The 27,640-nt window shown below is 53.1% G+C and overlaps 1 protein-coding gene across 6 annotated transcripts in view; it reads left to right on the top strand.

Annotated features, from left to right (window-relative positions):
• The first annotated feature begins 1,431 nt into the window (after window positions 1-1,431).
• PGS1 (phosphatidylglycerophosphate synthase 1) overlaps window positions 1,432-27,640 on the top strand; it is a 37,833-nt gene continuing 11,624 nt past the window's right edge. For 3 of the 6 annotated variants that reach the window (XR_010318277.1, XM_064270639.1, XM_064270640.1), the window contains exons 1-7: window positions 1,435-1,577; window positions 10,015-10,204; window positions 13,353-13,430; window positions 15,142-15,241; window positions 16,290-16,479; window positions 17,122-17,300; window positions 19,091-19,612. Coding sequence is in view for 5 of the 6 variants with exons in the window: in XM_064270639.1 (XP_064126709.1) it covers window positions 1,435-1,577; window positions 10,015-10,204; window positions 13,353-13,430; window positions 15,142-15,241; window positions 16,290-16,479; window positions 17,122-17,300; window positions 19,091-19,612 (1,402 nt within the window). In the remaining variant the exon portion in view is untranslated. The other 3 variants (XM_064270643.1, XM_064270641.1, XM_064270642.1) reach the window with 3 other exon arrangements.

Here is a 27,640-nt window from a genome sequence, read left to right as displayed (position 1 = left end):
TGGTCTCATTCTATTTACTGGAAGTTAGGAAATTTGATGATTCACCATTTCTAACTTGGAAGGGTGGAAATGAATACCACTTTGTATTTGTAAATCTCCTTAAACATAAAAATATTAAAATCCATCTGAAATACCCGTTGGTTGTAAACAATTTGGAAACTCTTGAAAAGGTCCAAATAACCAATGTTAACATTTTGGTGTATTTACTTTTAGTGTGTCTGTGCACACACACACGCACACACACAGTTTCTTTCCAATTTTTAACAAAATGAAATAATCTCTATACTACTCTTTGGTGGTTTGCTTTTTATACCTAATGTCATTAAACATTCCTCTACAACATCATTTTTATGAATGTCTGGTCTTCCAACATATCCATGTTCCATTATTTAACCAACTCCCCAACTGTTAATTGCTTCCACATTTTTGATATTCTGAACACTGCTGAGATGCATATTTTTGCGGGGAATCTGTAATGAATTTCCTTGGGATAAAGCAGTCAAGTGGAAAATGAAACTCTTTGTTTTCAGAGTGTGTCCAGATCATTTTAACTTCCCAACACTCCCCTTGGATAAGTAGGATATGATTGTGTCTTCTACAGCTTTTCCAGTTTCAAGGTCCCAGCCTGTGTGGTTCAGCCAAGGAGCCACACATTGTCACCTATCAGCACTTATCCCTCCTGACTCTCAGAGTACTGCACGTTTTTTCCTTTTTAAAATTAGCTATGAGAAGTGTTGTTGGCCTATAAGGATAATCCTTCAGCGTATTTGGCGACAGAACTGTGTTTCCTGGGGCCAGGGATAGCCTGTGTATCTGAGCAGTCAGAAGGGGGAGGGCGCCTCCTTCATTTCACAGAGCTTTGTGGAGCCCACCCTCCCTGCTAGTCGTGGAGCAGCAGGCGCTGGGGCTGACAAGGTGAAAAATGGTTCCCACCTGAGCTTGGTGGGGATTTTCCATAGCTGAGTGCAGCTCGGTGACGGTGACTCAGGCGTTAACCCAGTTTTGTACAAGCCCAGCTAACACCTTACGGGTAGTTGTCTCGCCCTATCAAGTCCAGCCTAGAGAAAATAATGGGTCTTCGTAACCGATCCCCACTATCTATCACTGCTGAGGAGGAGGAGGAAAAAGTAACGGTTCTTGTGCGTTCTCACCGCATCCTTTCCTCTGTCACCTGTGACGAGTGCAGGCGTAAGAGCCACACCTGAGCACACCTCCCTGCAGCCTTAGTGGCCACAACCTCCTACGGCGCGACCACCGTCGCACCTGTGTCCCCCCACAGGGGAAACTGAGGCTCGGGCACCCCCGCCGACCCGCCCCCTCCTGGCCGCACCGCCTCCGCGGGCCCAACTCCCGCGCACGCGCACTGCGGCCGTGTCCGCGCACGCCGTTGTCAATAAAGTTTGCGCGCGCCGGAAGCGGAAGCGGCGAGTCTCCATGGCGGCGGCGGCGGCGGCGGCGGCGGGGCCGGTGTTCTGGAGGCGGCTCCTGGGCCTCTTGCCGGGCCGCCCCGGGCTAGCCGCGCTCCTGGGGCGTCTGTCCGACCGCCTCGGCAGGAACCGGGACCGCCGGCGCAGGAGGTGAGACAGGCGGCCGGGCGGGGGGCGCGGCGTGCGCGGCCTAGGTCCCGGCGCCCCGGGCCGTGCAGCGAGTCCCCGTCGCCCGCCGCAGGCTCCGCTCCTGACTCGTCTGCGCCGCCGCCGGCCTTGCCGAGGGAGGGTGGGCGGCCAGTGCTTGCGTGTCACCGCGCACGGCCAGTGGGCCTCCCCTGTCCACGGCCTCCAGGCGAGCGGTCACGGCTCTCCGCATACGCGTTATAAAGAGGGGCAGTGTTTGCATCCGGGGAACTTGACCCCAGTTCGTGTCTGGACTCCAACACCAGGATGTGGGTGTTGCAGAGTTTCTTCACGGGAGACACGGTTTGTGTTCAGAAGGGCTTTTTCCTTAAATAATCCCTCCCGGCTGTGGGGTGATTTGGCGGGCGTGAATCAGGCCTGCGGGGATTGTGTGCACGCAGCATTTCTCACATCCTGCCAGCGAGGGCCGTGAAGCAGTCCTGAGTCAGTCACACTCAGGCCTGGGAAGAGGAACCTCTCAAAACCCCTTTTACACTTTTCAAAGGGCCTGTGTTCTGAAAAAGTACCGAAGTGACTTATGTAAGTGGCGAAGTAGGCTTTGAAGCAGTTTGTTCAGGCAGTGGTCTTTTAAAGTAAACACTTGCCAAGAACACGTTGACCTGAGAGGCTTGCTGCTATTCTTAATATTAAAAAAAAAAAAAATCACTTGTGTGCAAATAGTTTTCTTATTAGAGAGACCTGAGCCTTACACTTGAACTTAAAAAAAAAAAAAAACAAAAACTTGAGACTGCATCCTTTCGTTGAGGCTACGTTGTCGAAGGTTTTATATTTGTGCTACTTGGGTGAGAGGTTCGACCTCCTGGCCTTGAGGACAGAGATCTGTGGCCCAGTCATGTCATGTGTGCGTATCCTAGGTGTGGAAGGGGCTTGCTTCATGGATTATGGCAGATTTCCCAGCAAAAATTCAATTCTGATTTAGGGGAACTTTCAGGTGATAGAACCAGGGCAAGAGGGGACTCTTGGAAGCCTGTCGATCAGAATGGTTTTAAGCTTCATATCAGCAACCTGGTGGGAATGGGTGTAGGAGAAGCAGCCCCTCCACTTTCTGTAATCGGTGCTTAGGAAAAGATCCATCTATTCCAGTGTGTCATCAAGCGGATGACTTCTATGTCCTGGCATCAAACCAGCGAGACTTTTGGGGTAAAGTTTCAAAAAAGGGTCTATCCTGAAATACAAGATGTTTAGGTGATTTTGTCATTTTCCTTTGTGTGTTTAAACATCTTATAAATCATTGTTTAACGTTGGTATCGATTACTGTTGGATGCTGGGTCAGTCTCCACAAATTCTTTTACAGAGGACATTTCTCTTGAATATTGTTTTGTTTTGGGTATTCTTTTGGCAATGTGTGTGTGGGAAAGATAATCCAAATTGACTTTTCAAATCCCTTTTTGTAAATAGTGTCTATGGGTGCAGTTTGTGTGGCTCCAGATTTTTTCTTAATTAGTTGAGAGATAATACTTGTTTTTCTGGGTCAACAATTAAACCAGAAACTCAGTTTCTTAGGCACTAATTCAGAAGTTTATGTTTTACAATCTTTGGAAATAATGCCTGTGCTCAGAGCTTCGGGTGAATGCCTGGCCTGCTATTGAGTAATATTGTAGGTTTCTGAAGCTTTCTTTGCCTTATTCGGTTTGCAGCATTTTCTGATTCTTTGTGTTTGGGGTTATTCATGTCTGTAATGGCCACTCACCCTCTGGTGGCTGCTGACTTTCGTTTCTTCTCCATTGTTCATTTGCACCTCCCAATTCCTCATTCCCCGAATGATGTGGTTTCTTGTAACTCTTACGGTCATTGATTCATTGATAATAGTTATGTGTAGTCATGAGCTAGATTATTTTAGGTTTTTCTTTGCCAGTCTTACTCAACTGTTGGAGTGGCTAGAACAGTAATGCTGAGAGGGAACAGTTCTTTGACTGTAGTGGTTTCTTTTTAGGCGTAGAGTCAGCCACAGAGACAGCAAACGACTTTTTAAAATTACTTCTAGTCCAGGATCTAGAAGTATTGTTTCCCCTTAAGCAAGCATCTGACTCTTTCATTATCCTTTTGAACTGCTGGGTTCCTTCATTTACTGGACACGTGTGTTTACAGCACTGCTGTGCCCTGCTGGGTACTGAGGATGCAAATGAAGACATAGCCCCTCCTTCAGTATGTTCAGACCCGTAGACAGACAGTCATGGTAAAGTGTGGTAAGAAGGTCATGGCAGGACCTAGCAGGGACACCTGGAGGTCACGGAAGGGGAAGGCTTCCCACTGGCGGTGATCTCAGAGCTGCATTTTGAAGGAGGGGTAGGAGTAGGCAGGATGAGCAATAGAGGGAGCGGAGGATCAGGGAAGGAGAGTGAGTGACCTGGGCTGAAGGCAGCTCTGAGGTCTCCAGGAGCTGACCGGGGTCCTAAGTGCGGGAGGGAGGGAGACAGGAGCACACTAGACACCTGGGCCAGAGGCAGGTGAGCTCTGAGGTTCCATGTATGTTTCTTATGATAATGATCCAGATGCAAGATGGTGGGGGTTATATGAAGTCAGGGGCACTGGGAATAGAAAAGAGGGGTGGACTAGAATCAACATTAATGAGTGTGCGTGTGTGTGTGTGTGCGCGCACGTGCTTGAGAGTGTGTGTTGAGGGGGAGTGATGAGGCCATTAGCTATGTTTCTGACCTGGGTGACTGGGTAGTACACTTCACTGAAACCGAGTGAGGAAGAGGACAGGTTTTGGGGACGATGATAAGGTGAGGTTGAGGCATGTTAGCATCCAGGTGGAGGTGTCAGTGTTCACTGGACTGTGGCCGACCTGGGGCTCAGGAGGGGGAGACAAAAGCTACACATTGTGCTTTTGCTGTCCCCAGGCCACACATAGTTGGTTTGTTATTTGAAGTAGATGAGACCCTAGTGGGAAATGTGGCAAGAGGATATTGGTTCCTAATCCGGAGCCGGCTGACCACGCGAGGCAGTATTTGCTCTATGGCCTACTGTTTGGTTTTTTTAAAGAGTATTTTCAGTGTGAGTTACATGTGCAGAAAAAAATCTTAGTTTTTGAACCGAAGCTCTATTTTCTTTAAGTGTATGAGTGTATGTATCGGAGTGGCCGGGGCTAACGTCTGTGAGTTATAAGAGGGAAACAAATACTGAGCAGACTGTTTTTCTACATCTTTCTTCTGTTGTAATGGTAGGTAAGGTGTTCGACTCCGAGGGACCTCCAGGAGGCCGTGCTTTATGTTTTGGGGAGAATGATGCTTATGATTTCCAGAGTTTATTTTTTCTTTGAACTTTCTGATGTGGGACCTGGTTCTCCTTGCTCATTAGGGTGTAGTACAGCCACCTATCTCTTGACTTAATTTATACTTGTAGGATGGATGCGAGGGAGATATTTCAAATCGAAGCATAATTTCCCCCAATAATACAAACTCAATCCTGCAGTGAATTAAGATTTGCAGTGGACCGACTTTCCCAGTGTGGCGTTGTTAAGTTAATATTATCGGGAAGATCCCTGGAGTACGTTGCAGCTGGGGATGAATTAGTCTTGTTAGTTGTGTGCTGGTAGGCAGATGGAAACCAGTCTGAGATTAAAATGTTTTGATAGATAATCCACTTGTAAACATTGTGATCTGATGACCGTAAATGAGTTGTTTTCAAGGCTCTTGGGGAATTGGGCTGGTCGGGAGCCTCCTGGAGGAGTGGTAGGTGGGATCGGTTCTCGGCAGGCGCTTTAATGCGCCTCATGCTTTTGGCCGCTCAAGGTGTATGGCAGGTTCATAAATATATTTTAGATCGATGTCCTCTCACTGCATTCGACTTCTTTTTGGACGAGCCAAGAGGAGCCTCGTCTGGTCAGCCCAGTGCCAGAGCCCAGCAGGCCGTTGGTCGTTTGTCATGTACTCATGTACGGGAATTCACGCTCATTTCCCTTTCTTGGGGTTCGGTCTTGCATTAGTCAGGAGGGCAGGGTGGCAGGAAGTACGCTACCTTCGCGTAGCCTCTCAAGCCTTTCTCAGTAAGTGTTACGGCTGTTACCCTTTTCTCATCACTTCACCTTCACGTTTAAATGTGTGCGACTGAGGGGGAGGGCGGGTTTTTCTTAAAACGTAGTTTCTGAAAACAATCCAGAGGGGGCTCTGTTTCTTTTTAAAACTGCTTTCTTTTCTCGCCGTTTTGGACAGATTTGGATGGGATCCAAGCCACAGAGTTTGTACTGTGAATGTTATCTTAGAGTTCCAGAAGGCTCACAGGCCCTTAGACCAAGACTGAGCCCGTGGCCAGGGAACTTAACGGCCTGCATGTGGTGCTGAGAACATAGGCACTGGACCGCCCGAGGCAGAGCTGTGCTCAGAGCCTCACAGGCTCCATTTTGGAAAAAACCCCGAGAAGTTGCCGTACTTACTTGTGTCCCATTGTTTGTGGGGCTGTTAGGGACTGCAATTCCAGGGAGAGGCAGATGTGTGTCCTGAATCCACGAGGGTGTGCGGGGGACTCCTGAAGGTGACATGGTGGAGACATAGCACAGTAGTCTGACGTCTCCCTCTCCTGACTGGCATCCTTTACTGAGCCAGGGGGCTGGGTTGGACCCCCATGCATGTCGTGCCACTTCCAGAGAAAGGGAAAACAGGAGGTGGCCACAGTCTTTTCCCGAGAAGCACACGCAGCTCCAAGATGTTTGGTGGGGTGGATAGCTGGCCTTTCCCCACAGAAAGGAGAGATGCCTGTTCTGCTGTTCCCCGAGTCTCTGTAAGCAGGCGTGTCGGATGGCATCTCTGTGCTGGTGCAGCATGGCTAGTTAATCCTGAACTCAGGCCCACTGTGATCCCTGCCCCTCAAAAACAGGAGTGGGCACTGCCCTGCCAAGGGCAGCTGGGGGGGCCTGGCCGCCCTCTGTCCTCAGTCCCCTTTCTGGCTTCAAGTGGGCCCCAGTCCAGAGGCTCAGGGACAAGAGACTGAGCGTCAGCACGCCCTCCTTGGTCAGTGCCATTCAGGGAATTTGTGACAGATTCCACGGGAAGCCTTAAGCCACCTGACTGGACCTTTACCAATAGCCAGGCTGGCTTGGAGAGAAGGCTGGTCCCCTTTTTCCTTCAGGATCATGGACTGGGGATCGCCCTGCATTGTTTGCTTTGTGGCTGTTGCTGCTGCTGCCACCAGCGGTGCTTTGCAGGGTGAGGTGGTGCCACTCCCCTGGTTCTGAAAGGCAGAGTGAGGGTGGTGCTGGGGTCTTCCTCTGACTGTCCCCAGCAGTTCAGAAGGAGGCCTTCAGAGAGACAACGTTGGCAAACCTTTTCACCCTCCCTCCCCCGTAATTAGAAACGGGAACTCTAGATGTTATCTGGAAAGATGATTCAGGGAGCCCAGGTCTAGATGTGGAAACTGTGTGTCCTGGTGCAGTTCTCGAGGTGGTGGTGGTGATATACAGCTCTGGTTTTTTGGTCGGATAACACAGCCTCCCTTCTGCCAGTCCCGCGGGGGCTCCTTTTTGAGCTGGGCCATGTGGTTTCCCAGTAACCCTCCTGGAGGCGAGGGGAATTGCTTTAGCAGGTGGTTGGTCTGTGGAGACTGGAATTACCAGGCAGGAGGGGCTGCTGCTGGCATGGGGCTCAACCTTTTCTGAGAAAATTCCCAGGAGTTGTGTGGTGGAAAGCGGGAACTTGCCCCCATGGGGCTCTGGCTGAGGTGAAGAAGCATGGCATCAGCGAGCGGGCCCTGGAGAAGCCAGTGACATGTTTCCAAACTGGAGTTGGCTTTTTTGCCCCAATGGCCCCTTCATGTGGGATTGGAGGGTCCCCAGTCTCAAGGTGGTCCCCTGGCCTGGGCTGTGATTGTGGGGGCCTTTCTAGAGCCCCTTCCTCCCGAGGTCTGTGAGATTGCCCTTGGTAGCTTGGGTCTCCTCTACATGAACTGCGACTCCTAACTAGTGCTCAGCTCCTTCTCTCTAACAAAAACAAACCTGTTAGTGTACACACTAAACAGGAAGCCAACAGAGAAAAGCTGTCAGCAGATCTTGGTCTGAGGCCTGGGTAGAATGTCCAGGAGAGAGTGGCCTGGCAAGGAGGGACCTGCTCAAGGAGCCCCAGGGTGCTTGGGCATCTCAGCCCAGGCTTGCCAGCCAGCATTCTCCCAGCCAGACTTAGTACAAGGGGTCAGCCCTGGTACCTTCCTGGACTTTTTTTTTTTTTTTTTTTAATTCTCTAGGCTGACTCTTGAGGCCGTCCTGGGTTTTTCTTTGGAGGGTGGTTTTTGCCAGTTCCTGCTCCATGCACTTGTCCACACCTTGCCCTGCCTGCGCGTGTTGCCCTCTCCAGGACCGTGTGTGCTGGTTTTTCAAAGCCCGCTCGAATGCCCGCCTCTGTGACCTTCCAGGAACGCCAGGTATCACTAGCTTCTCTTGTGATACCTGTGCATCTTGACATTCATCGAGTTGAGGTTAGCATTTCCTCTTGTCCTGCCCTTGGGTGGTTTCTGCTGTGTATGTTCCGTGAGACCGCCACAGGTGCATGGTGCTGCTCAAGGATCACTTGAATCAAGCCTTACGTTGGCCCTTGTCATCTTTTCGCTTGCTGTCTGCTGAGGAAGTGTTTCCTCATCTGCCTTCTTGGGAGCAGATTTGAGTCTTCTTGGCTCATATGCAGGACCGCGCGAGGACCAACCACGTGGCCCTGGAGCATTGCAGGTGACACCTAGAGTCTTTTCTCACATGGTCTGAAAGATGCTAAGCAAAGCTGCATGCCACCTCTACCATCTGCAGAACTGAACCAGTACACACACAGGTGACAGCCAGAGTTGTCCTTACATGGTCCGAAAGACGCCAAGCAAAGCTGTATGTCACCTCCACCATCTAGAGAACTTCACCAGTATGCAGGTGATGCCTGGAGTCCTCCTCACGTGGTCTGAAAGATGCCGAGTGCTGCGAGGCGGGGAGAGCAGCGTGCCTGCCACTGCGGTGTGGTTTCCACCTCGGATGGCCCGTGTTTAATTAACGCACATTAGACCTTACTCCCCCACTGGGGTTTCCAGTTGATAGGCTGCTGTGCAGCGCTCCCTGCCTCTCGTGGTTTTCCCCTTGGAACGATAGGTCTTTCCCTCTACTCTCTTGAGTTGGCCTTGAGAGGGAGAATGGCTTACAGTTTGGGAATGATTGAAGCAGCAGTCGTTGTCACTGTTTACCTGTTCTGGCCCCTCATGTGTAAGCTGCTGCTCGGCACCACCACCCTTTAGAGAAAAGGCCGCTTTCCCGCCTCTACTGCATGGCCCGGGTGAACCCCGACTTTCCGGAACACACAGCCTGCAGGTACCTTCTGCCTGTCGATGGGCACTTTCTTGGCAGTGAGTCGGCTGTGACAAACTGGTGGGTTTTCTGGGAAGTGCAGCTGTGGGGCATCTGGTGTCAGTGCAGGGATATTCACAAACCCTGGGGACTTACCCTGAAGCCAGCGAGTGAGCTCATCTCCCAGGAATCCTTGGCCATCTGGGCTTGGCGCGTTTGAGCGTCCCCTCCTGTACTTTCTCCTGAGGCTGCAGTGGAAGGTCACATGCCGAAGAGGGTTGCCGTCCTGCAGCCGTTGGTGGTGCTGGCATTCAGATGGGGTCGGGTTTGCGTTTGCGTGGGGATTGCGGTCAACAGCGCCCCCCCATGCCTGCAGGTGTTCCTGAGCCATTGGGTGGCCTCACTGGCAGAACCACGCCTAGTCTTAGCCTCAGGCCCCCGGGTGGAGTTGGCCAGGGGTGCAGACTGGTGGTTTGACAGCTGGAGCCAGGGCCCGGACACGGTTCCCTAAGGAGGACATGTCCAGCGGGGAGGTGCCCGTTCTCACACACACTGCTCAAGACTAGGTGCTCCTCCCCAACTTCCTGCTCCCAGCTTTTCTCTCCAAACCTGAGTTTCAAAGAGCATTTCTGCAGCTGACTTCTCTGGGTCCTTCCCTCCTGTAGCCTCCGAGTGGAAGCCCTATTGATACTCATCTGTCACTGAGCAGGGATCTTGGCTGTGATTATTGGCTCACAGCAGACTCAGCCTCCTCCGGGGCAACTTTCTCCGAGCACGTTCAGATGGATTTGCTAGAGGGTGGTGGAAGGAATCGGTCGGTGGCTTTTGCGTGTTTACTCGTGGCCACTGTAACATTGGTTCCTGACGTTTTTGGAATTAGACTTTGGGGTTTAGCCAGAGGCGTTGGCTCTTTTCAGGTTGCTCAGCTGGTAAGCGCTCCCAGGTGTTAAGAGGAGGGGGACCCGAAGGGGAGATGCTTTTACAAAGTTTGACTTAGGGGTCACCTAGAAATGTTCCAGAAAATCTGCACTCAGCCCTCACCCAAAGACCGCTCCCTCCACGTAGCCAGATGAGACTTTGAGGGGGTGTTGGAGAAGTGTAACTTACAACTCATTTGCACGTTTCTTCAACCAGGTCACCATGGCTGCTGTTGGCTCCCTTGCTCTCCCCAGCGGCTCCCCAGGTCACCTCCCCGCCTTGCTGCCTGTGCCCAGAGGGTGTGCACAGGTTCCCGTGGATCAGAAACCTGGTCCCTGAGTTCGGCGTCTCCAGCTCTCACGTCAGGGTGCTTTCTTCCCCAGCAGAGTTTTTCGAGCTCATGAAGGTAAGTTGTGTCTAAAGGAAAAAGGGGCAGGGGTTTGGGGATGAGGATGGTGAGTCCTGAGCAGTTGCTCCTCGAAGCCTTTCATGGCTGCTAAGCTTCTTCCTTTGGGTTCTACTTGTTAGGCTTCAGCTTCTCAAATGTTGAACTGAGCCCAAACCAGGAGCTTATCTGCATGGCTAGTGTCTTGGGTAGTGCTCATGGAATGGGGACAATGAGGGCAAGAGCCTAGGTTTTGATTCTCATAGACGTGTTGGCTCCCTTCACTCTGTGTTGAAGACGTAGACCACTAGTCACATAGAGGGAGGTTTAGTGAGGGTGCGTGGACCACACAGGTAGCGTCCCTGGTAGTAGTGCCTGTGAAGAAACGAACCTTTATCTAGTCAGCACATGGTAGACCCCTGCCGTGGGAATATTCTCCAGAGCATGATAGAGTCATCTTAGCGGATGTGATATGAAGGACATGAAGACCAGATGACCTGTGATGGGGTTCGGTGTGTAGGAAGCGCCCAGAACACACGTTAGAGTCATCTTAGCGGATGTGATACGAAGAACATGAAGACCAGATGGCCTGTGATGGGGTTCGGTGCATAGGAGTGCCCAGAAACCTCTCATTCGACTAGGAGGCAGTTAAGGGTAAGTGGTTTCAGGCCCCATAATCCTGGGATGACTGTCTGAAGTTTGCACCCCCCCTTTCCTGGCGGGGTACTGAACTGCGTACGTGGGGGTTAGTTCTCAGTGGATTGCTTCGGTTTTCGTGCTGCATCTAGTTATTCATGGCATAGCTGCTAATTGGGATGAAGTCATTTAACGCCAGTTAATTTCTATGAGCCTGAACTCGGAGTTCGTATTAGCAACGATGCTGGAATTAAGGTATGATACGGGCGGGCAGGCAGGCAGGCTGCTGGCAGATAGCAGGAAGTGTGTAGAGATTCCTCTTTGTGCAGAAAATGGCCTGCAGTTCCCTTGGGGGCTTGCACACTTTGCTCCTTTTGCCCTGTGTCTTCCACACGTGGTTTAGTTTCTCGCTGGCTCCTTGCAGAATACGTTTGTGCATGTGCCTTTGGGTGTGTGTATGTGCGCCTTTGTGTGCGCGCCTTTGGGTGTGTGTCTTTGTGTGTGTGCGCCTTTGTATGCATGTGCCTTTGTGTGCCTTTGTGTGTATACCTTTGCGTGTGTGCCTTTGTATGCTTGTGTCTTTGTGCGTATACCTTTGTGTGTGTGCCTTTGTGCCTTTGTGTGTGTGCCTATGTATGCACGTGCCTTTGTGTGTGTGCCTTTGTATGCTTGTGCCTTTGTGCGTATACCTTTGTGTGTGTGCCTTTGTGCCTTTGTGTGTGTGCCTTTGTATGCACGTGCCTTTGTGTGTGTGCCTTTGTGTGTGTGTACCTGTGTGCGTGCCTTTGTATGTGTCTGCCTTTGTGTGTGTACCTTTTCGTGTGTGTGCCTTTGTGTGCGTGTGTGCCTTTGTGTGTGTACCTTTTCGTGTGTGTGCCTTTGTGTGCGTGTGTGCCTTTGTGTGTGTACCTTTTCGTGTGTGTGCCTTTGTGTGCGTGTGTGCCTTTGTGTGTGTGCCTTTGTGTGTACCTTTGTATGCTTTTGTGTGTGTGTGTGCCTTTGTGTTGCGTGTGCTTTTGTATGTGTGCCTTTGTGTTGCATGTGCTTTTGTGTGTGTGTGCCTTTGTGTCTGTGTGTGCTCACTTCATCCCCTCTTACTCACTCGCGCGACACTGCTTGTCTGCCCTGCTTGTCCCTGTTTGCATAGGGCCGGTGCGTGGCCTGCTCTGCCCTCCTCACCTGGGCTTTCAGAAACAGGCCCTTCCCAGTCTCCTGAGCAACTCTGTGTGAGTGAAGGACTGAATCTCCTTGTGGTGGGCCCCAGGCAGGAGGCCGCTGCCTGCTCACCTGCCCAGACAGGCCAGGGGCTTAGCTGGGCAGGCTGGGAGGAAGCTGAGGCCTCCCCTTGCCCTGGGAACTGAATCGTGGGCAGATCTTCTGGCACACATCACGCTGAGTGGGACGTCTTCTTCCCAGGATGGACAGAGCAGCCTGTGTCTGTGGGAGAGAGGACTGTGCTGGCCCCTGTCTCACCCCCACACCTCCCTGTAGTGCAACTGAGGCTCTTCTTGGGGGGCTGGGCCTGCAGAAACCTGTCAGGCGCCTCTCCTGCCTGCTCTTAGCCAACTCACACTGTGCTTGCTATTTCTCTTCCTTCTTTTCCCTTTCTTCATGATTGCCTTCCTCCCAAGCATCTACTGATAGATAACAAGACAAAGGAGGTAGCCACACCTTGGAAAGTCTTCTCTTTTTTTCCTGCTACATAAACCTTTGTCCAGCAGTGTGTGCATTGGTTTGTCTAGTGGATATGCCGTTTGTCCTTGTGTTGAACACGCGGGCGTGTAACGCAGGCACGTGAATGCTGCGTTAAAGATGGCTCCCCTTCTTGACGGTGAGGGGGCATGTGCCTCACAACCTCGCTTCTGGCGCAGCCTTCAGGGTTTGGTGTGTGGTAGCGCTGTAGCTCTTTCTGTCCTTGCCACCGTTGTTGAGGGCTGGGGCAGTGTCTCTAGGGAGGGACACTGGCTGTTAGGATCGCTGTGACGTGTCATCTTAGAACGTTGGTGTGTCTGTGCGTGTGCGTGTTATAAGAACCGTAGAGGGTGCAGAAGGGTATGAAGTGAAGAGCACAGACCCACACCTGCACACCCCACCTTCCTGCGCCACTCCTTGGGGGGCTGCCGGCGTTTGGTGTGTGTTCTCCACACTCCTGAAAGCGTGCACACACGTACACGTGCAGGTGTGTGCATGGGGGTGGAAGCAGGTGGGAGCTTTCGTCTCTCAGCCACAGCTCGTGGGCACCTTTCCTGTCAGGACACCCAAACCCTCTCCCTTCTTATTAGCGGCTGCGTTGTGTTTCATAGTGTGGTTGACCGTGCCTCACTTTGCGGGCTGGCTGTTTTAAATTAGGGATGTGTGGGTCCTTACTTGGTAGGTCACCACCCACGGTTTGAGTTTGCGTTAACTATTAATGGGTGAGACGCAAGATAGCTCAGCTTGGGCTATTATTTGCCTTCAAGGTCCAAGGACTGTAATTTCTCAATGAACTCTGAAATAATAATTGCGAATTTTGAAATTGATTCTCATCTTTCAGGGGCAGATAAAGATAGCCAAGAGGCGAGTCGTGATGGCGTCCCTCTACCTGGGGACAGGTCCTTTGGAACAGGAGCTGGTAAGGTTTACGGGGGGTGGTCCCTATGCCCCACAGCTGCAGAGCTCCATGGAGTTAGTGTAGCGCCGTCTCCTGGGCCTCTCTCTCAGAAAACTCTTGTTTTTGTTGCCCCAGTATGGTAGGATTTGGGATTGGCATGATTATGCTGTGATCCAAGCATTGGGGCTTGCTTTACCCTGGCCTCCTTCCTCTTCATAATAAAGCACCATGTCAGGAGGGCCATAGGGGAGGACATGGGGAGGCCTGATCCTAGGCCTCTGGCCAGCATCCCTCTCACCCCACACAGGGGTCTCTAGGCCAGTCTGTCTTCTGCCAGTCCCGGGTTTGGTCAACTACGGCCAGTAGGCCATATGTGGCCCTCTGCCTGGTTATGTGAGTTGGGAATGGTTTTAAAATTGTCAAATAATTTGAAAAAAAATCCAAAGGAGAATACTATTTTGTGACACATAAAGTGTATGAGACTGAAATTTCAGTGCCTGGTAACAGGGCTTTACTGTAACACAACCACACTCTTTTTTTGTGTGTTGTCCGTGGCTGCTCTCATGCTACAGCGGCAGAGCTGAGTGGCTGTGACGAGACCATCTGGCTCACAGAACCCGGGATTTTTCTTTTTTTAAATTGTGCTTTAGGTGAGAGGTTACAGATTGAGTTAATTTCTTGTACAAAAATTAGTACACATATTGTTGTGATCCTAGTTGCAATCCCTATGATGTGACAGCACACTCCCACTTTCTACCCTGGGTTTCCCGTGTCCACTGAGCCCAGGATATTTACTGTCTGGTCTTTAGGGAGCATGTTTGGTGACCACTGTCCTAGACAAGTGGAACAGGGCAGGGCTGGCCGTGGCTTTGCCAGGGGCTGTGTCAGGTGCCAGGCCTGTGGTCAGCTTCCCTTCCCTGGGCCTGCTGCCGTCCCAGCACACAATCACTGTGAGCACGGGTGGGGTGAGAAGGGGCTGGCACTGCCAGGTGTGCACAAGGTGTGCTTCCCACACTAGAAGCTGCCGGTTTAGTTGAAGGGGTCTCAGTTTCGTGAGTGTACTTGCCTTGTCTCAGGCTCCTGGGGCAGCCTTCTACGCCGAGGTAGTGAATTGGGCCGTTGCCCTAGTATGTGCTGTTTTTTGGTTCACAATGTTCAGAAACTCACAGGTAGGGGCCAGGAAATAACACAGGGGCTGGAGTTTGGAGAAGGAGGGGAAAGGTAAGTTGGTATCCACACTCCCACCCCTCCTCCCAGCTACAGTCCTGGGCAGCCTGTTGGTTCTCGCAGGTAAAGAGCATAGCATCCAGCTGTGTCACCAGCTCCATCTCCTGGCCCTGTGGCCCTCGGGCTGTGTCTCAGACTTGCCGAGAGCTCTCCATGTGTAGGCCACTGTCTGTGTGTGTCTGAGGACTTTTGTTGAAATGTGTGGGAGCTGGCGTCTGAGAGAGCGTTTCCCAGAGTGGGAAGGTCCAGCTTGCTCGGGTGGCCAGCCTCTGACCCGTGGGTTTCCCTGTTCTTTCCCCGGAGGCCCGGACTGCAGAGAGAACGCTGGGTGGTTTCTCCTGGTTGTTGTGGGGGCTGTCACGGAAGGAAGAGCTCCTGTGTATGTGCTTGCAGGGACCGTGAGGCATCAGAGGGGCTGAGGAGATGTCAGCTGACAGGTCGGTTTCTTACAGTTGCATCTTTTGGGTCTCACGTTTGTATTCTCTATGGATTCTTTCATCGACAGGTGGATTGCCTGGAAAGCACTCTGGAAAAGTCACTCCAAGCAAAGTTCCCTTCAGACCTCAAGGTCTCCATCCTCTTAGACTTCACACGGGGCTCAAGAGGTAGGGCTGACGCGCCCCCGGCCCTGTTTCCACCCTCTCTCAGACTGTCTGTATAGGAATCTCCCGGTTCCCCCTCCTGTCTTCAGGTACACTGAGGCAGTTGAAGATGGCCCAGGGCTGGCCTGGAGTGCCTGATGGTCTGAATTAGGATTCCTTCTGTAGCGAGTGACTAAAATTCCACTAAAACAAATTAGGCAACAAAGAGAATTTCTTGACCTGCTCTGTGGCGGGGGGAGAGAGGATCTTGATGCAGGGCTCAGCTGTGTCACCAGCTCCATCTCCTGGCCCTGTGGCCCTCGGGCTGGGTGATTCTCAGGTTCCAGTGTGGTCTCGGGGGCCCCAGGCCCATGTCTCCCAGCAACGCATCCATAGCGAGAGTCTGCCTCCTGATGTCAGACAGAGCTCCTGGTGGCCTGCCTGGGCGGATTGCTGTCGTCATTGTGCCCTCTGTGGGGCCGGGGGCAAGGCACCCAGAGCAGAAATGCCAAGAGTGGGGGAGTTGGGTAGGGCCCCAGAAGGAGGTTGGTATGTTACCAGGCACTGGATGGCAAAAGCAGCAGGTACCTGCCCTACTGACCCATCTCCCCTGCCCAAGATATGGTCCATATCCAGGGAGGAGTTGGCTCCAAGATCCTCAGGCCAGAAAGAACCGCGGGCCTGAGTAGTGTGGACGGGCGCGGGCGGCTGTGACTGGTGTAGACGAGGGGGCGGGCGGGCGGCTGTGACTGGTGTAGATGAGGGCATGGGTGGCCCTGAGTGGTGTCAGCGGGCATAGACGGGCTTGACTGGTATAGATGGGCATGGGTGTGCCTGACTGGTGTAGATGGGGCATGGGTGGGCCTGCCCGGTATAGACAGGGGCCTTGGTGGGCCTGACTGGTGTAGACAGGGGCCTGGGTGGGCTTGTCCAGTGTAGACAGGCGCCTGGGTGGCCTGGCTAGTGTAGATGGGCTTGGGTGGCTGTGAGCGCTCTGTGCGGCCCCCGGCTGGCAGCTGGTGTGCTTCCTGGTGTGAACACCCTATCTTCTCTGGCTTGCCGGCCCATCCAGGCAGGAAGAACTCCCGCACCATGCTGCTCCCACTGCTGCAGAGGTTTCCTGAGCAGGTCCGGGTGTCGCTTTTCCACACTCCCAACCTGCGTGGGCTTCTCCGCCTCCTCATGCCCGAGCGCTTCAACGAGACCATCGGCCTCCAGCATATCAAAGTGTATCTCTTTGACAACAGCGTGATCCTGAGCGGGTGAGTTCCTGCCTCTCAGTGATGTCTCCCTCCGTATGCTCTGGGTGGAGGTCATGGGATTGGGAACCTGCCGGCACATTTCCAGTCCTATTGCCTCACTCTCCAGGCGGCTCTGTGGCCTCGTCTAAGCCACGGGAGCTGGAGTCCTCCAAGGCTGACGGAAAGACAGCCACCGTTTATTGAGCACGCTCTGTGTGGCCGCCCCCTTGCCAAGCCCCTGCCTGTACTCATATTGGCTCCTGACAGCAACCCTCTGTCATGCTTTCCTCCCTCTCTGTGAGGGGATAGAGATCGGGGAGGAGGAACACCTGTGTCAGGCAGAGTCAGGACTGAAACGCAGCTCCTCTTGATTCAGGAACATGGGCACTGGTATGCAGCCTCTGGGGTTAGTTACCTTTTCCGGCATCTGCATCTCTCGTCTCAGCTTGATTGTGCTTTGGGTCTCACTTTGTGGCGGCAGCTGTGCCTCCCTCGCCCGGCTCCTTGCACCTAGTCCTTGCTCAGAAACCATGTTAGTGGCTCCGTGCCTCCTAGTCTGAGTTCGTCAGCCTCTGCTCTGCTTGTTAACCTGACGCCTGGGACACCAGGACGCGCTGTCGCTCACCCTGGCCTGAGTCCTCACTGCCTTCTTCCCTCCTGTAGCGCCAACCTGAGTGACTCCTACTTCACCAACCGCCAGGACCGCTACGTATTCTTGCAGGACTGCCCGGAGGTGGCCGACTTCTTCACGGAACTGGTGGACGCCGTAGGGGACGTGTCCCTGCAGCTACAGGGGGATGACACGGTGCAGGTGGTGGAGGGCATGGTGCACCCCTACAAAGGTAGGTCGTTGGGACACAGAGAGGCACCTAAGTGGCCTTGCCACAGGCTCAGGAGACTTGGGTGACCAAGGCCCATTCTGCCTTTGTCTCTGAAGCCAGCAGATGGGACTCATGGTCAATCACTCTCTGCGGGTGAGCCTGGCCCCCGGGAGATGGGCTCGGGCTGTGGGTCTCTGTGCTTGGGCGTGACTGGGCCTGCCCTGTGCTTATAGGAAGCAGCTGGCTGAGGGACTGTGCCAGGCTGTGCACAGGCCCTGTGCCCTCAGCTCCATGGAGGCTGGGGGCTCTCACCCTGCTCACAGGGAACAGGCAAGTCCTGGCAGCAGGTGCCCCCGGGGCATTGCTGCCCGGTGGCCCTTAGGAAGGTCAACTGCTAAATTTGCAGCAGGGTCAGCATGGCGGGGAGGCCCAGGTGTGGACCTCATGGGGAGATCATCTCCTTCTGACCCGTGCACGGAGAACAGGAGTGTCTCAGTCAGCATGCCCAACTCAGGTTCCTGTGGGCTGTGGGGGGCTGCCCGCATCCACACCCAGCCTGGCTCGGAGGCCTCACCATCCCTGGGGTGGGTTCGCTCCACTTTGCGCTGTGGGACGGGCGTCCTCTCTGGACACTGTCCTCAGTTTTCCTGTCCCTGCCTCCCATGCCAGTTAGAAGGCTGCCCACTGTCCCCGCTCTTATTCTGGGATTTGACCTTTGCCTGGAGATTGGTGCTGATTTCTTGTTCATTTGGCCTGAGGTTTGCTGGAAGTATTGTTCTGGACGAAGGACCATGCCAGCTTCTGTACTTTGTTGTCATGGTCTCAATCGGATGGGCAAACTGCAGCAGGCCAGGTCTAGCCAGCCGCTTGAGCCGAGAGCAGAGGGCGGCCTTTATAGAAGAACATTCGTAGTTGATTCCGCAAATGGGGCATGCTGGCTTTGAGCCCCGATTAAGCGAAGTGTTATCCTCCCCACAAAAGAATTCCCTTCTCTTGTTTGGTAACTTCAGTCATACAGAGAGTTGCACTTTATTGTTGTAATTATATATTTAATTTTATCAATAAGAAAACTGTGAACGTCTGTTTTCTCTCATTATGTAAACGAGTTGCTGTCCAGTCAGCTTGGCCCATGGCAACCCTGTGTGTGTCAGAGTAGAAGTGTGCTGCATAGGGTTTCAATGGCTGATTTTTCAGAAGCAGATCACCAGGCCTTTCTACTGAGGTCCTCTGGGGTGGACTCGAGCCTCCAACCTTTTTGTTAGCAGCTGAGTGTGTTCACCATTTGCACCGCCCAGGGACTCTGGTTATGCCTTCGAGTTGATTCTGACTCATAGTGCCCCTATAGGACAGAGTATAACTACCCCGTAGGGTTTCCAAGGAGCAGCTGGTAGATTCGGACTGCCTTCCTTTTGCTTAGCAGCTGAGCTCTTAACCACTGCGCCACCAGGCTCACTTGTTATGTAAGTAGCTACGTGTTATCCTCAATTTTTCCTCTTGGCCTGCAAAGCCTAAGATACTTGCTCTCTGGTCCTTTACAGAAAACGTTTGCCAGTCCCTGGGCTAACTTAGCAGGCCAGAGGTGATTATGAGAGAAAAAGGCCCTGTGCTCAGTGAAGGATGAGTGTTGCTGTTTGGGGTTAGGAGGGAGACGACCTGAAGACAGGACAGCTTGGAAGGAGGATTCCACAGTGTGGGTCAGCAGAGGCTCAGGGAATCTTAGTCACACAGCCCTAAAATGTGGCATCACGTCTCGGGTACCAGTGGGAGTCAGCCCTCTTCCCTCTGCACACCTGTCCCATATCTCCCTCCAGGTGACCGGGCAGCCTATTGCAAGGCTGCCAACAAGAGGGTCATGGATGTGATCAACTCAGCACGGACCCGCCAGCAGCTGCTGCACGCCCAGACCTTCCACAGTGACTCCCTCCTGACACAGGAAGACGCTGCTGCCGCCGGCGACCGGAGGCCAGCCCCTGACACCTGGATTTACCCGCTGATCCAGATGAAGCCCTTTGAGATCCAGATTGACGAGATTATCACTGAGACTCTGCTGACTGAGGCCGAGCGAGGTGCCAGGATCTACCTCACCACGGGCTACTTCAACCTGACCCAGGCCTACATGGACCTGGTCCTGGGCACACGGGCCGACTACCGGATCCTGCTGGCCTCACCGGAGGTGAACGGCTTTTTTGGGGCCAAGGGCGTGGCCGGTGCCATTCCGGCAGCCTACGTCCACATCGAGCGGCAGTTCTACAGAGAGGTGTGCAGCCTGGGCCAACAGGAGCGCGTCCAGCTGCAGGAGTACTGGCGGAGGGGCTGGACCTTTCACGCCAAAGGTACACGGGCAGCCGGCTGGACGACTGCCCCAGCATGGGGGGAGCCTGAGGGAACGGGGGAGGGACGCACCCCACACTCCTGGCTCCATGCAGGGGCTTGACTGGTTGGCGATGTGCCCGGCCCTGCCACCCGGGGCCTATCCCCGCTCTCCCATGTCGTCGTTCCAGCAGCTCTGAAGGCACCTCACCTCCACGTGGCGTCCTGGGGTGGTGAGAGCAGTCCTGTTAAAGTGAGCTTCAGTTACTTTACACAGCAAAAACTCACAAACTGAAATCATTTTGGTGGATGTTTTTAAAAACACGTTACGTATCCTGTCTCTCCTCAGACAGCTGGAGGGGAATGTGAGGTAGTGTTCTTGATCACTGAGTTCCCCGTTGTTGGCAGTGCTCTTCTCAGGGCCAGAGAAAATTCATCAGGATGGTTTGTTTGGCATCCGTAGCTCCGGTTTTTCTGTCTTCTCTTCGCTATTGCCTTGTTTTATTTTCCTGTACAGCAGCCCAACCCCTCCTCTGAAAGCTGACGCTCTGTACTTACCTGCCCCACACTGCTCCCTGATGTGGGGGGTGGGAGGGAGTCTGATTTACGATCCCTCCTTGGCAGTCCTAGGACCAGCCCAGACGTGGTGGCACCTCAGGTGCAGCTCTCTGAGGCACGGATGAAGCGCATTCAAAGCCTTGGGCTTAGCAGCAAGATTATCGCCATTGGTTCTTCATGCCATGCCTGTCCCTGCCTCTGGAGGTGTGGCTGCACCCCCTTTTCTGACTCTGGGAACCCACATCACCAAGTTGGTTAATTCCTTCAGGCCCCCTTTGCCCTTTTGTGTTGCTGGGCTCTCTTGACCCCCCTGGGGCATCCAGGCCCCCTTGCCCCTGTCCTGGTGCTTTCTGAGGAGCTGGGGTGTAAGCTGGTGAGAAGGGAGTGCTGGGGCCCCCACCCTGCACCCACCTCAGGTGTGGACCGCCACGGGCCCACTTTAGTGCTGATAAGCTTGAGTACCTCTTCAAACCCTCAGGTCCAAGACCTTTTATGTTTTTTAATGAAACCAGTGCGTTTCAACTGGAGCCATGTTTTAAGCAATAGAGAAGCCCAGGCCCACTGGCCCCTGAACCCCATGTGTGTTTCTGACAGCCTCCCCAGGAGAGCCTGCTGCACAGCCCAGACCGGGCTGAGGCCTGGCGGGTGGAGTTTCTGGTCCAGTGAGTGCCTGATCTGGCAGGTGGTGGTGCTGTGGCAGGAGGTGAGCTGCCCCGTTGTACTGTGGGGCTGAGGGTCAGGTGTCTTCAGGGCAGGCAGGACCAGCCGGTGCGGTGTGTGTGAAAAGTATGTTAGGATTGGCATCGCGACTGCTGAGAATGACAACAGTGCCTACGGGTGGGGGGTTGGAGAGAGAGAGCTGAGAAGTGGGGAGAAGTTAGCGGCTTTGAGCTTTGGAGAGCTATGAGGCAGAGACCACTTGTGTGTGCGCACGTCTCCGAGTGTGTGTGTGTGTGTGAGTGTGTGTATGTGAGTATATGCACGTGAGTGTATCTGTGGGTGCATCTGCCTGCATGTGTCTGTACAGGTGTGTACCTATGTGAGCACGTCTGTGTGTGTATATCTACATGTGTATCCATACATGTGTGTCTGCATGTGTATCTGTATGTATAGTGTATTTCCATGTGTGTTTGCATGTGTGTCTGTACAGGCGTGTACCTACATGAGTACGTGTACGTGTCTGTACATGTGTATCTGTACGCGCATCTCTATGTATAGTATCTGTCCGTGTGTGTGTACAGGTGTATACCTACATGAGCATGTCTGTATGCACGTATATCTGTATGTGTGTGTCTGTACATGTGTATCTATACACATTTGTATGTATAGTATCTGTCTGTGGGTGTGTATATCTGCTGCTTTTGTACAGGCATGTACCCATGTGAGCACATCTGTATGCGTGTCGGTACATGTGTGTCTGTACATGTCTGTATGTATAAGTATCTGTCCGTGTTATATCTGTATGGGTGCATGTATCTGCGTGTGTCTGTACAGGTGTGTACCTACGTGAGCACATCCGTATGCGTGTCTGTCTGTACATGTGTGTCTATATGTGTATCTACGCGTGTCTGCATGTATAGTATCTGTTCGTGTGTGTCTGCACGTGTGTCTACCTGAGTGACATTTGTCTGTACATGCGTGTCTCTAAGTGCTTGCAGAGCTGCCCAGGGGCATGTTTAGATGCTACTTGCTCCTCGTCTACACTGTGGGTAAAGCAGCAAGGGGTCCCTTGTCACCATGCCCTTCTTTCAGTCCACGGTAGAGGGATGGGGGTTATTATCCCGAAGCTGTGCTGATAAACGTGCAGTGACTCCCCAGTTACCATTGAAACCAAAGCACTGGACCGGCTTTTCCAGTGTGTCTCGCCTTTTCCCGGACTGGCCTGCTCCTGCCGCCCTCTTCCGCCAGGGGTGGGTGGGGCCTGCAGTCTGGGGAGTGCTGGATTAGTGGGGAAGGCACGGGCAATCTACAGCTGGATTGCAGGGCGAGTGTGCTCGTGTGGCGGCGGGAGGGGGGTGGGGGGGTGGGGGCATGTGTGTGAGTGCGTGAGTGTGTGCACGCTGGCGGTAGGTTGCATTGGGAGGGGCTTCTTGCACATGGAGGGGCCTCACCCTGAAACCAGGAGCCGGGGTCAGTGTGCTCAGTGCCGAGTGCGAGGTCAGGCTGATCTGTGGGATGAGCAGGTGAGGGGCCGGCACCCTCTTCTGGTTCATCTTCTGATGGCAGTGAGGCTTTGGAGAGACCAGAGCTGTGCTGGACCAGCAAGCGCCATTGGCGGTGCGATCCAGGTGCTGAACTGTGGCCACTGACTGAGAGTCTGTGCTCCAGGCCTGTGCTGGGTACATGTGCCGGCCCTGGGATATTGCTGCTGTGGCTGTGTGGCTGATGCCACGAGTCCCTGTCCAGCTCCTGCAGGACAGGCCCTGCCAGTCTCGGCTCTACTGCTCCCAGAAGCCTTTGGCCGGAGCGCTGTTTGCCACTTCTGGATCCCTGCGCTTGGGATGGCACTTCGTTTGTTAGCACAGTACCCCCTCCCTCCCGCCCCAGTCAGGTGACAAGAGGGTTTGAAGCCTGACTGTGTGAAGCTTGCCCTTGGCCCCGGCATGGTCCTGCTCCTGGGGGCTGGCAGGCTAGGTGGGAGAGAAGTCTTACATTTGTCAGCAAGTGCCAGTGGGTGCCAGTTAGAGCTGATAGCAAGTTCCAGGGTCAGGGTGTATTCCATCGTGTCCCCGTATTCTACAGGATTGCCAGGCCACCTGGCTGTAGCTTAGACACCTGGTTGGACAGTTCTTGTGTGATGACTGTTTCTGGAAGCCGTGTGTCTTCTGCTGGGCAGACTGAGTAGTGGTGCACCTCACTGGCATGCTGTGCTAATCTCACAGAGGCCTGGATATGTATCACATAGTTATAAACTCAGCTATTTCAGAGAACCAGAGGACCCGTCCACCATTTAAAGGAGTACACTGGAGACTTCCTTGTAGTAGGTTCTCTGTTCAGTTTCTGGTGCACCTTTGCATCCCGGTCAGGATGCTGGGATGATCCTGTGTAAGTGTGGCTTGGTGTAGCCCTGGATCCAGAAATCCAGGTTCTCAGCTCACACTGACCATCTTCAAGCCGAGGGTCCTGGATTCTTTTTCCATCTGTAGAATGGGGTGGTCACATTGGATTTTTGGGAGAGTTGGGTGACAGAACTTGTGTTGACATTCACTCAGGGAAAGGCTTCTGTGAGGCATGGGGGGCGAGAGTGGTTCTGTGTGGACACGGAGCCACAGAGGGAGCCACAGAGGGGGAGCGTGTGCAAGTCATGAATGATCGGTGAACGGGATGGCTGGAGGGCCTGGACCCCTCATTGCAGTGGATGTGGGGGCGGGAGGGCCAGGACCCCTCACTGGAGTTGCCGTGGGGGCCAGAGGGCCAGGACCCCTCACTGTAGTGGACGTGGGGACGGGAGGACCGGGACCCCTCACTGCAGTGGACATGGGGGTGGGAGGGCCGGCACTCCTCACTGTGGTGGACGTGGGGGTGGGAAGGCCTGGGCCCCTCACTGCAGTGGGTGTGCGGGTGGGAGGGCCTGGACCCCTGGGTCTGGTTTCCTTGGCCCTGTTCTTGGTGTATGGTGTATGTGTTGCCGCTCCCCCTGTGAATCAGAGTAGAGCAGGAGGAGGTGAAACTGGGGTCACTAGCTGCATTTTCTTGGCCTTAGGGAGGGCCCTGGGGGGCCATAGGAGGTGGGCCAAGCTGCCTGAGCTCCTTATTGGTCACCTGACAACCCCTCACCTGGTGGATGTGATGAGACAGAGTCCTCGGGAAGGTTAGAATTTGGACCCTGACAGGAAGCACCATGAGTGACTCATCTGAATGGATGTGGGGGATCCCCCTCCACCTTTAGTCCTGATTGGGAGAGGGATGCAGAGGGGAGCGGTGTTATCAGCACTGCGAATACAGTCAGTCCTCTCTATCCCCGGTTCTAGCATCTGTGGATTCAACCAATGGCGGATTGAAAATATTTGGGGGAAAAAATAGTTCCAAAAAGGAAAACTTGAATTTGCCACTCTGTGAGCGCTCCACTGAGTTGGCGGGAATGCAGCAATGTGCGGCGTCCCCTGCTGTAGCCTCCCGCCGTCTTGTGGATCCTGTCTCTCCAGCACTCGTGTTTTCTTGAGCGTTATTTGCCTCAAGTCTTGTTATTATTTCCTGAACAATATAGTACTGTGTAACAACTGTTTACGTAGCATTTACATTGTAAGTAATCCAGAGATGGTTTAAAGTATCTGTGAAGATATGTGTAGGTTACATGCAAATATTTCGCCATTTTATGTAAGGGACTTGGGCATTTGTGGATTTTGGTATCTGCAGGGGTCCTGGAACCAATCCCTGGCGGATACTGAGGGATGACTATACCATGTTTACCCAGTGCTGGGAGTGAGCCTTGAGGCCCTAGAGAGGCACAACTCTACTTGGGTGGCCCCAGCCCATCCTGGACCTAGCGGCTTCTTGGACGACACGCTCTGTCCCAGAGCATGGTGGGTGCGGTGTCCACATGCTGGGGACTGTGGCTCTGCTCTGGGCCTGCGTTCAGGACAGGGACCTGAAAACGAGTGTTAACACATTGCTTTGATGTCATCAGGATGCACTATCCTGGTTAGCAACATGTGTGTGGCCAGGGCGGAGCACGGGCAGTGGGTGAAGAGGTTCGTGACTCATGCTGGCAGGGAGCTCTGTTAATGATTGTGAGAATACCACTGCTTCTGACGCCTTCCCGACAGGCGGCCTGGCACGGTGCCCAGAGGGGAGCTGAGGAGGGGTGTGGCAGCCCTGCCTTGTTTACCTGGGGTCCCCTGGGCAGGTGTCCTGGGGGCGGTGCCAGCCTATAGGCCCCTGGGAGCTTCCACGAGCTGGTCCGGCATTGGACAGAGAATGCGAATTCACCTGAGGGCTGTCCCTGCTTTGTGCTTATAGGGGCTGAGAACCCTCTGGAAGACACTGTGAATGGTTATGGGGGGCAAGAAAGGGTACATAAGTTTGAATTTTTCTTAGATCCTCAAAGAAGGCCTGAAATGTGTTATGAGTGTCTGCTTTAGAAGGTCAACGCTTTTTCATGTTGAATTTTATTTTCATTTGTTGGAAGAGATTATTACCCTCGTTTAATTTATCTTAAAACCAAGTGGATTCTGACTCATAGGTGACTCTATAGGACAGAGTAGAACTGCCGCAGGGTTTCTAAGGTGTGGCTGGTGGATTCAAACTGCTGACTTTGTGGTTAGCAGCTGATCCCTTAACCACTCCCCTAGTTATCTTACTTATTTTTATTTGAATAGTTATTTGCTAAGTACCTACTGTGTGCCAGGCACCACCACACCCCTGGCACTAGGTCACGGGGCAAGACAGCAGCTTGCTGTCCTCCTGAATCTTGGGTGCAGTGGGAAGCAGAAGACCAGCAGACACATCACGTCAGACAGTGAGCAGGGTGGCGAGGAAGGCCTGATGGGGGCTGCTGGCTGGGGGCCAGGGAGGCCTCTCCCCGTAGGTGACCAGTGAGCAGAGACCTGTGTGAGGAGAGGAGCTGGCCACACCCACACCTGGGACGAGAATGTTCCCAGTGGAGGGAACAAAAGTGTGATGCCCCAAGACCACAATTGGCTTGAAGAGCAACGATGGGGACAGTGTGGCTGGACTGAGGTGGGGGGCGGGGGCAGTGAGATTGATGAGGTACCTGCTGGGGAAGGAGGGGCTCACAGTCCTCGGGAAGCGATGACAGTCTGGTGACTGTTCAGAATGATGTTGGGGACTGTGGGCATGGCCGATGGAGCAGGTGCCCCTTCAGATGAGGAGGCTGTCTTCAGGCCCAGGGGCTCCCAGTTCAGGCGATCTTTCTGCATTTCACACCCACGTTATGTGGCAAGGGCAGAGCTGGCGCCAGGCCCCCTGTTCCTCAGCAGCCCACCCTGCAGGCCTGTTTTCACCCCTTTCCTGTTCTGTGCCTCCTTCCAAGTGCTCTTCCTGACCTGGTGGTTCCAGGAACGGCAAAGATGTTGGGCCCAAAGGTCAGGCCAGGCATGAGCAGAGTGGGGCTCGATGCACCGTTGATGGCTCTGGGTTGGGGAAACACAGCACGTCCCTGCTCTCGTGGCCTTCTCTCTCTTCGTACACGTCCCAGACATCCTGAACCGGCTGTGGGCCTGACTGGAGCTCCCCACCGCTAGACTGCCCTGGCACAGAGGGAGGGAGACGAAGTGGAACTCACAGGGCCGCTCGATCGCCCTCCGCAAGTAGAAGTTTCCTAGCAGTCCTGGGGGCACAGACTTGAGGTTGAATCAAGAAAGATGTGCAGAGCTCTCCGGGTTGGAGGAAGGCTGTGTGTGAGGCTCTAGTAGCGCGTGGCATTGCTGTCTAGGTCTCTGCTTTATCCACGCGCTTCACTGACACCATCTCCTGGCGGCTCCCAGCAGAGGCGGCTACTGTTGGTTGCCATCTGGGCTTTGTCTTATTATTGTTGAGAGTATACACAACAAGGCACACACCAATTCAACAGGTTCTGCATGTACAATTTAGTGACACTGATTACATTCTTCCAAGTTGTGCAACCGTTCTCATCCTCCTTTTCTGAGTTGTTCCTCCCGCATTAACATAAACTCACTGCCTCCTAAGATTCCTGTCTAATCTTTCGAGTTGCTATGGTCAGTTTGATCCCATATAAATGGTTCTTAAAAGAGCATAATGCTCAAGGCAGACACTTTTTACTAATTAAGCTAAACTATTAATTTGGTTTTAAGAAGACTTCAAGGGATATTTTTGGTTTAAGGTTTAAAGGTTATCTCAGGATATTAGTTTCAGCGGTTCATCCATCCTCCATGGCACTAGGAAGTCTGGAGTCCATGAGAATTTGGAATTCTGATCTGCATTTTCCCCCTTTAGATCAGGATTCTAATATGGTATCTTTGATCAAAATATGCAGTAATCGTAGCCGGGCACCAGCCAGTTCTTCTGGTCTTGTGGCAAAGGAGGCAGTTGTTCCTGGAGGCAGTTGGCCTCACAGTCCATTTCCTCCTTCTGTTCCTGACTCTCCTTCTTTCACTGTTGTTCGTGGTGAATAGAGACAAACTGTTTTGCCTTGGATGGCTGCTTACAAGCTTTTAAGACCCCAGACACTACGCAGTGAACTAGGAGGTAGAACAGAAGCACTAAACGTGTTGTTAGACCAATTAACTGGATTTCCCATGAAACCATGACCCTAAACCTCCAAACCAAGGAACCAAAGCCCATGAGGTATTTGGTTGTATATGAGCAGCCTCAGCAATACGCTTTTTTTTTTTTTTTTTTGGTCATTGTTATAAATACATTGTGCACCTTTTGCCAGTTAAACGTTTTATAGGTATACACTTCTCAACCGCAACGACATAAATCAGCTGTGAAACCCTGCCCTTAATCAGCGCCATCTTTCCACCACGGTTACAGATCTTTTTTTTAATGGAGGGAGATTACAGTGGCCCGTA

This window comes from Loxodonta africana, chromosome 18, assembly GCF_030014295.1.
Source record: "Loxodonta africana isolate mLoxAfr1 chromosome 18, mLoxAfr1.hap2, whole genome shotgun sequence".
In the NCBI taxonomy this organism is placed as follows: domain Eukaryota; kingdom Metazoa; phylum Chordata; class Mammalia; order Proboscidea; family Elephantidae; genus Loxodonta; species Loxodonta africana.
Note: the sequence above shows the minus strand (reverse complement) of the source record. Positions and strands in the feature narration are given on the sequence as shown.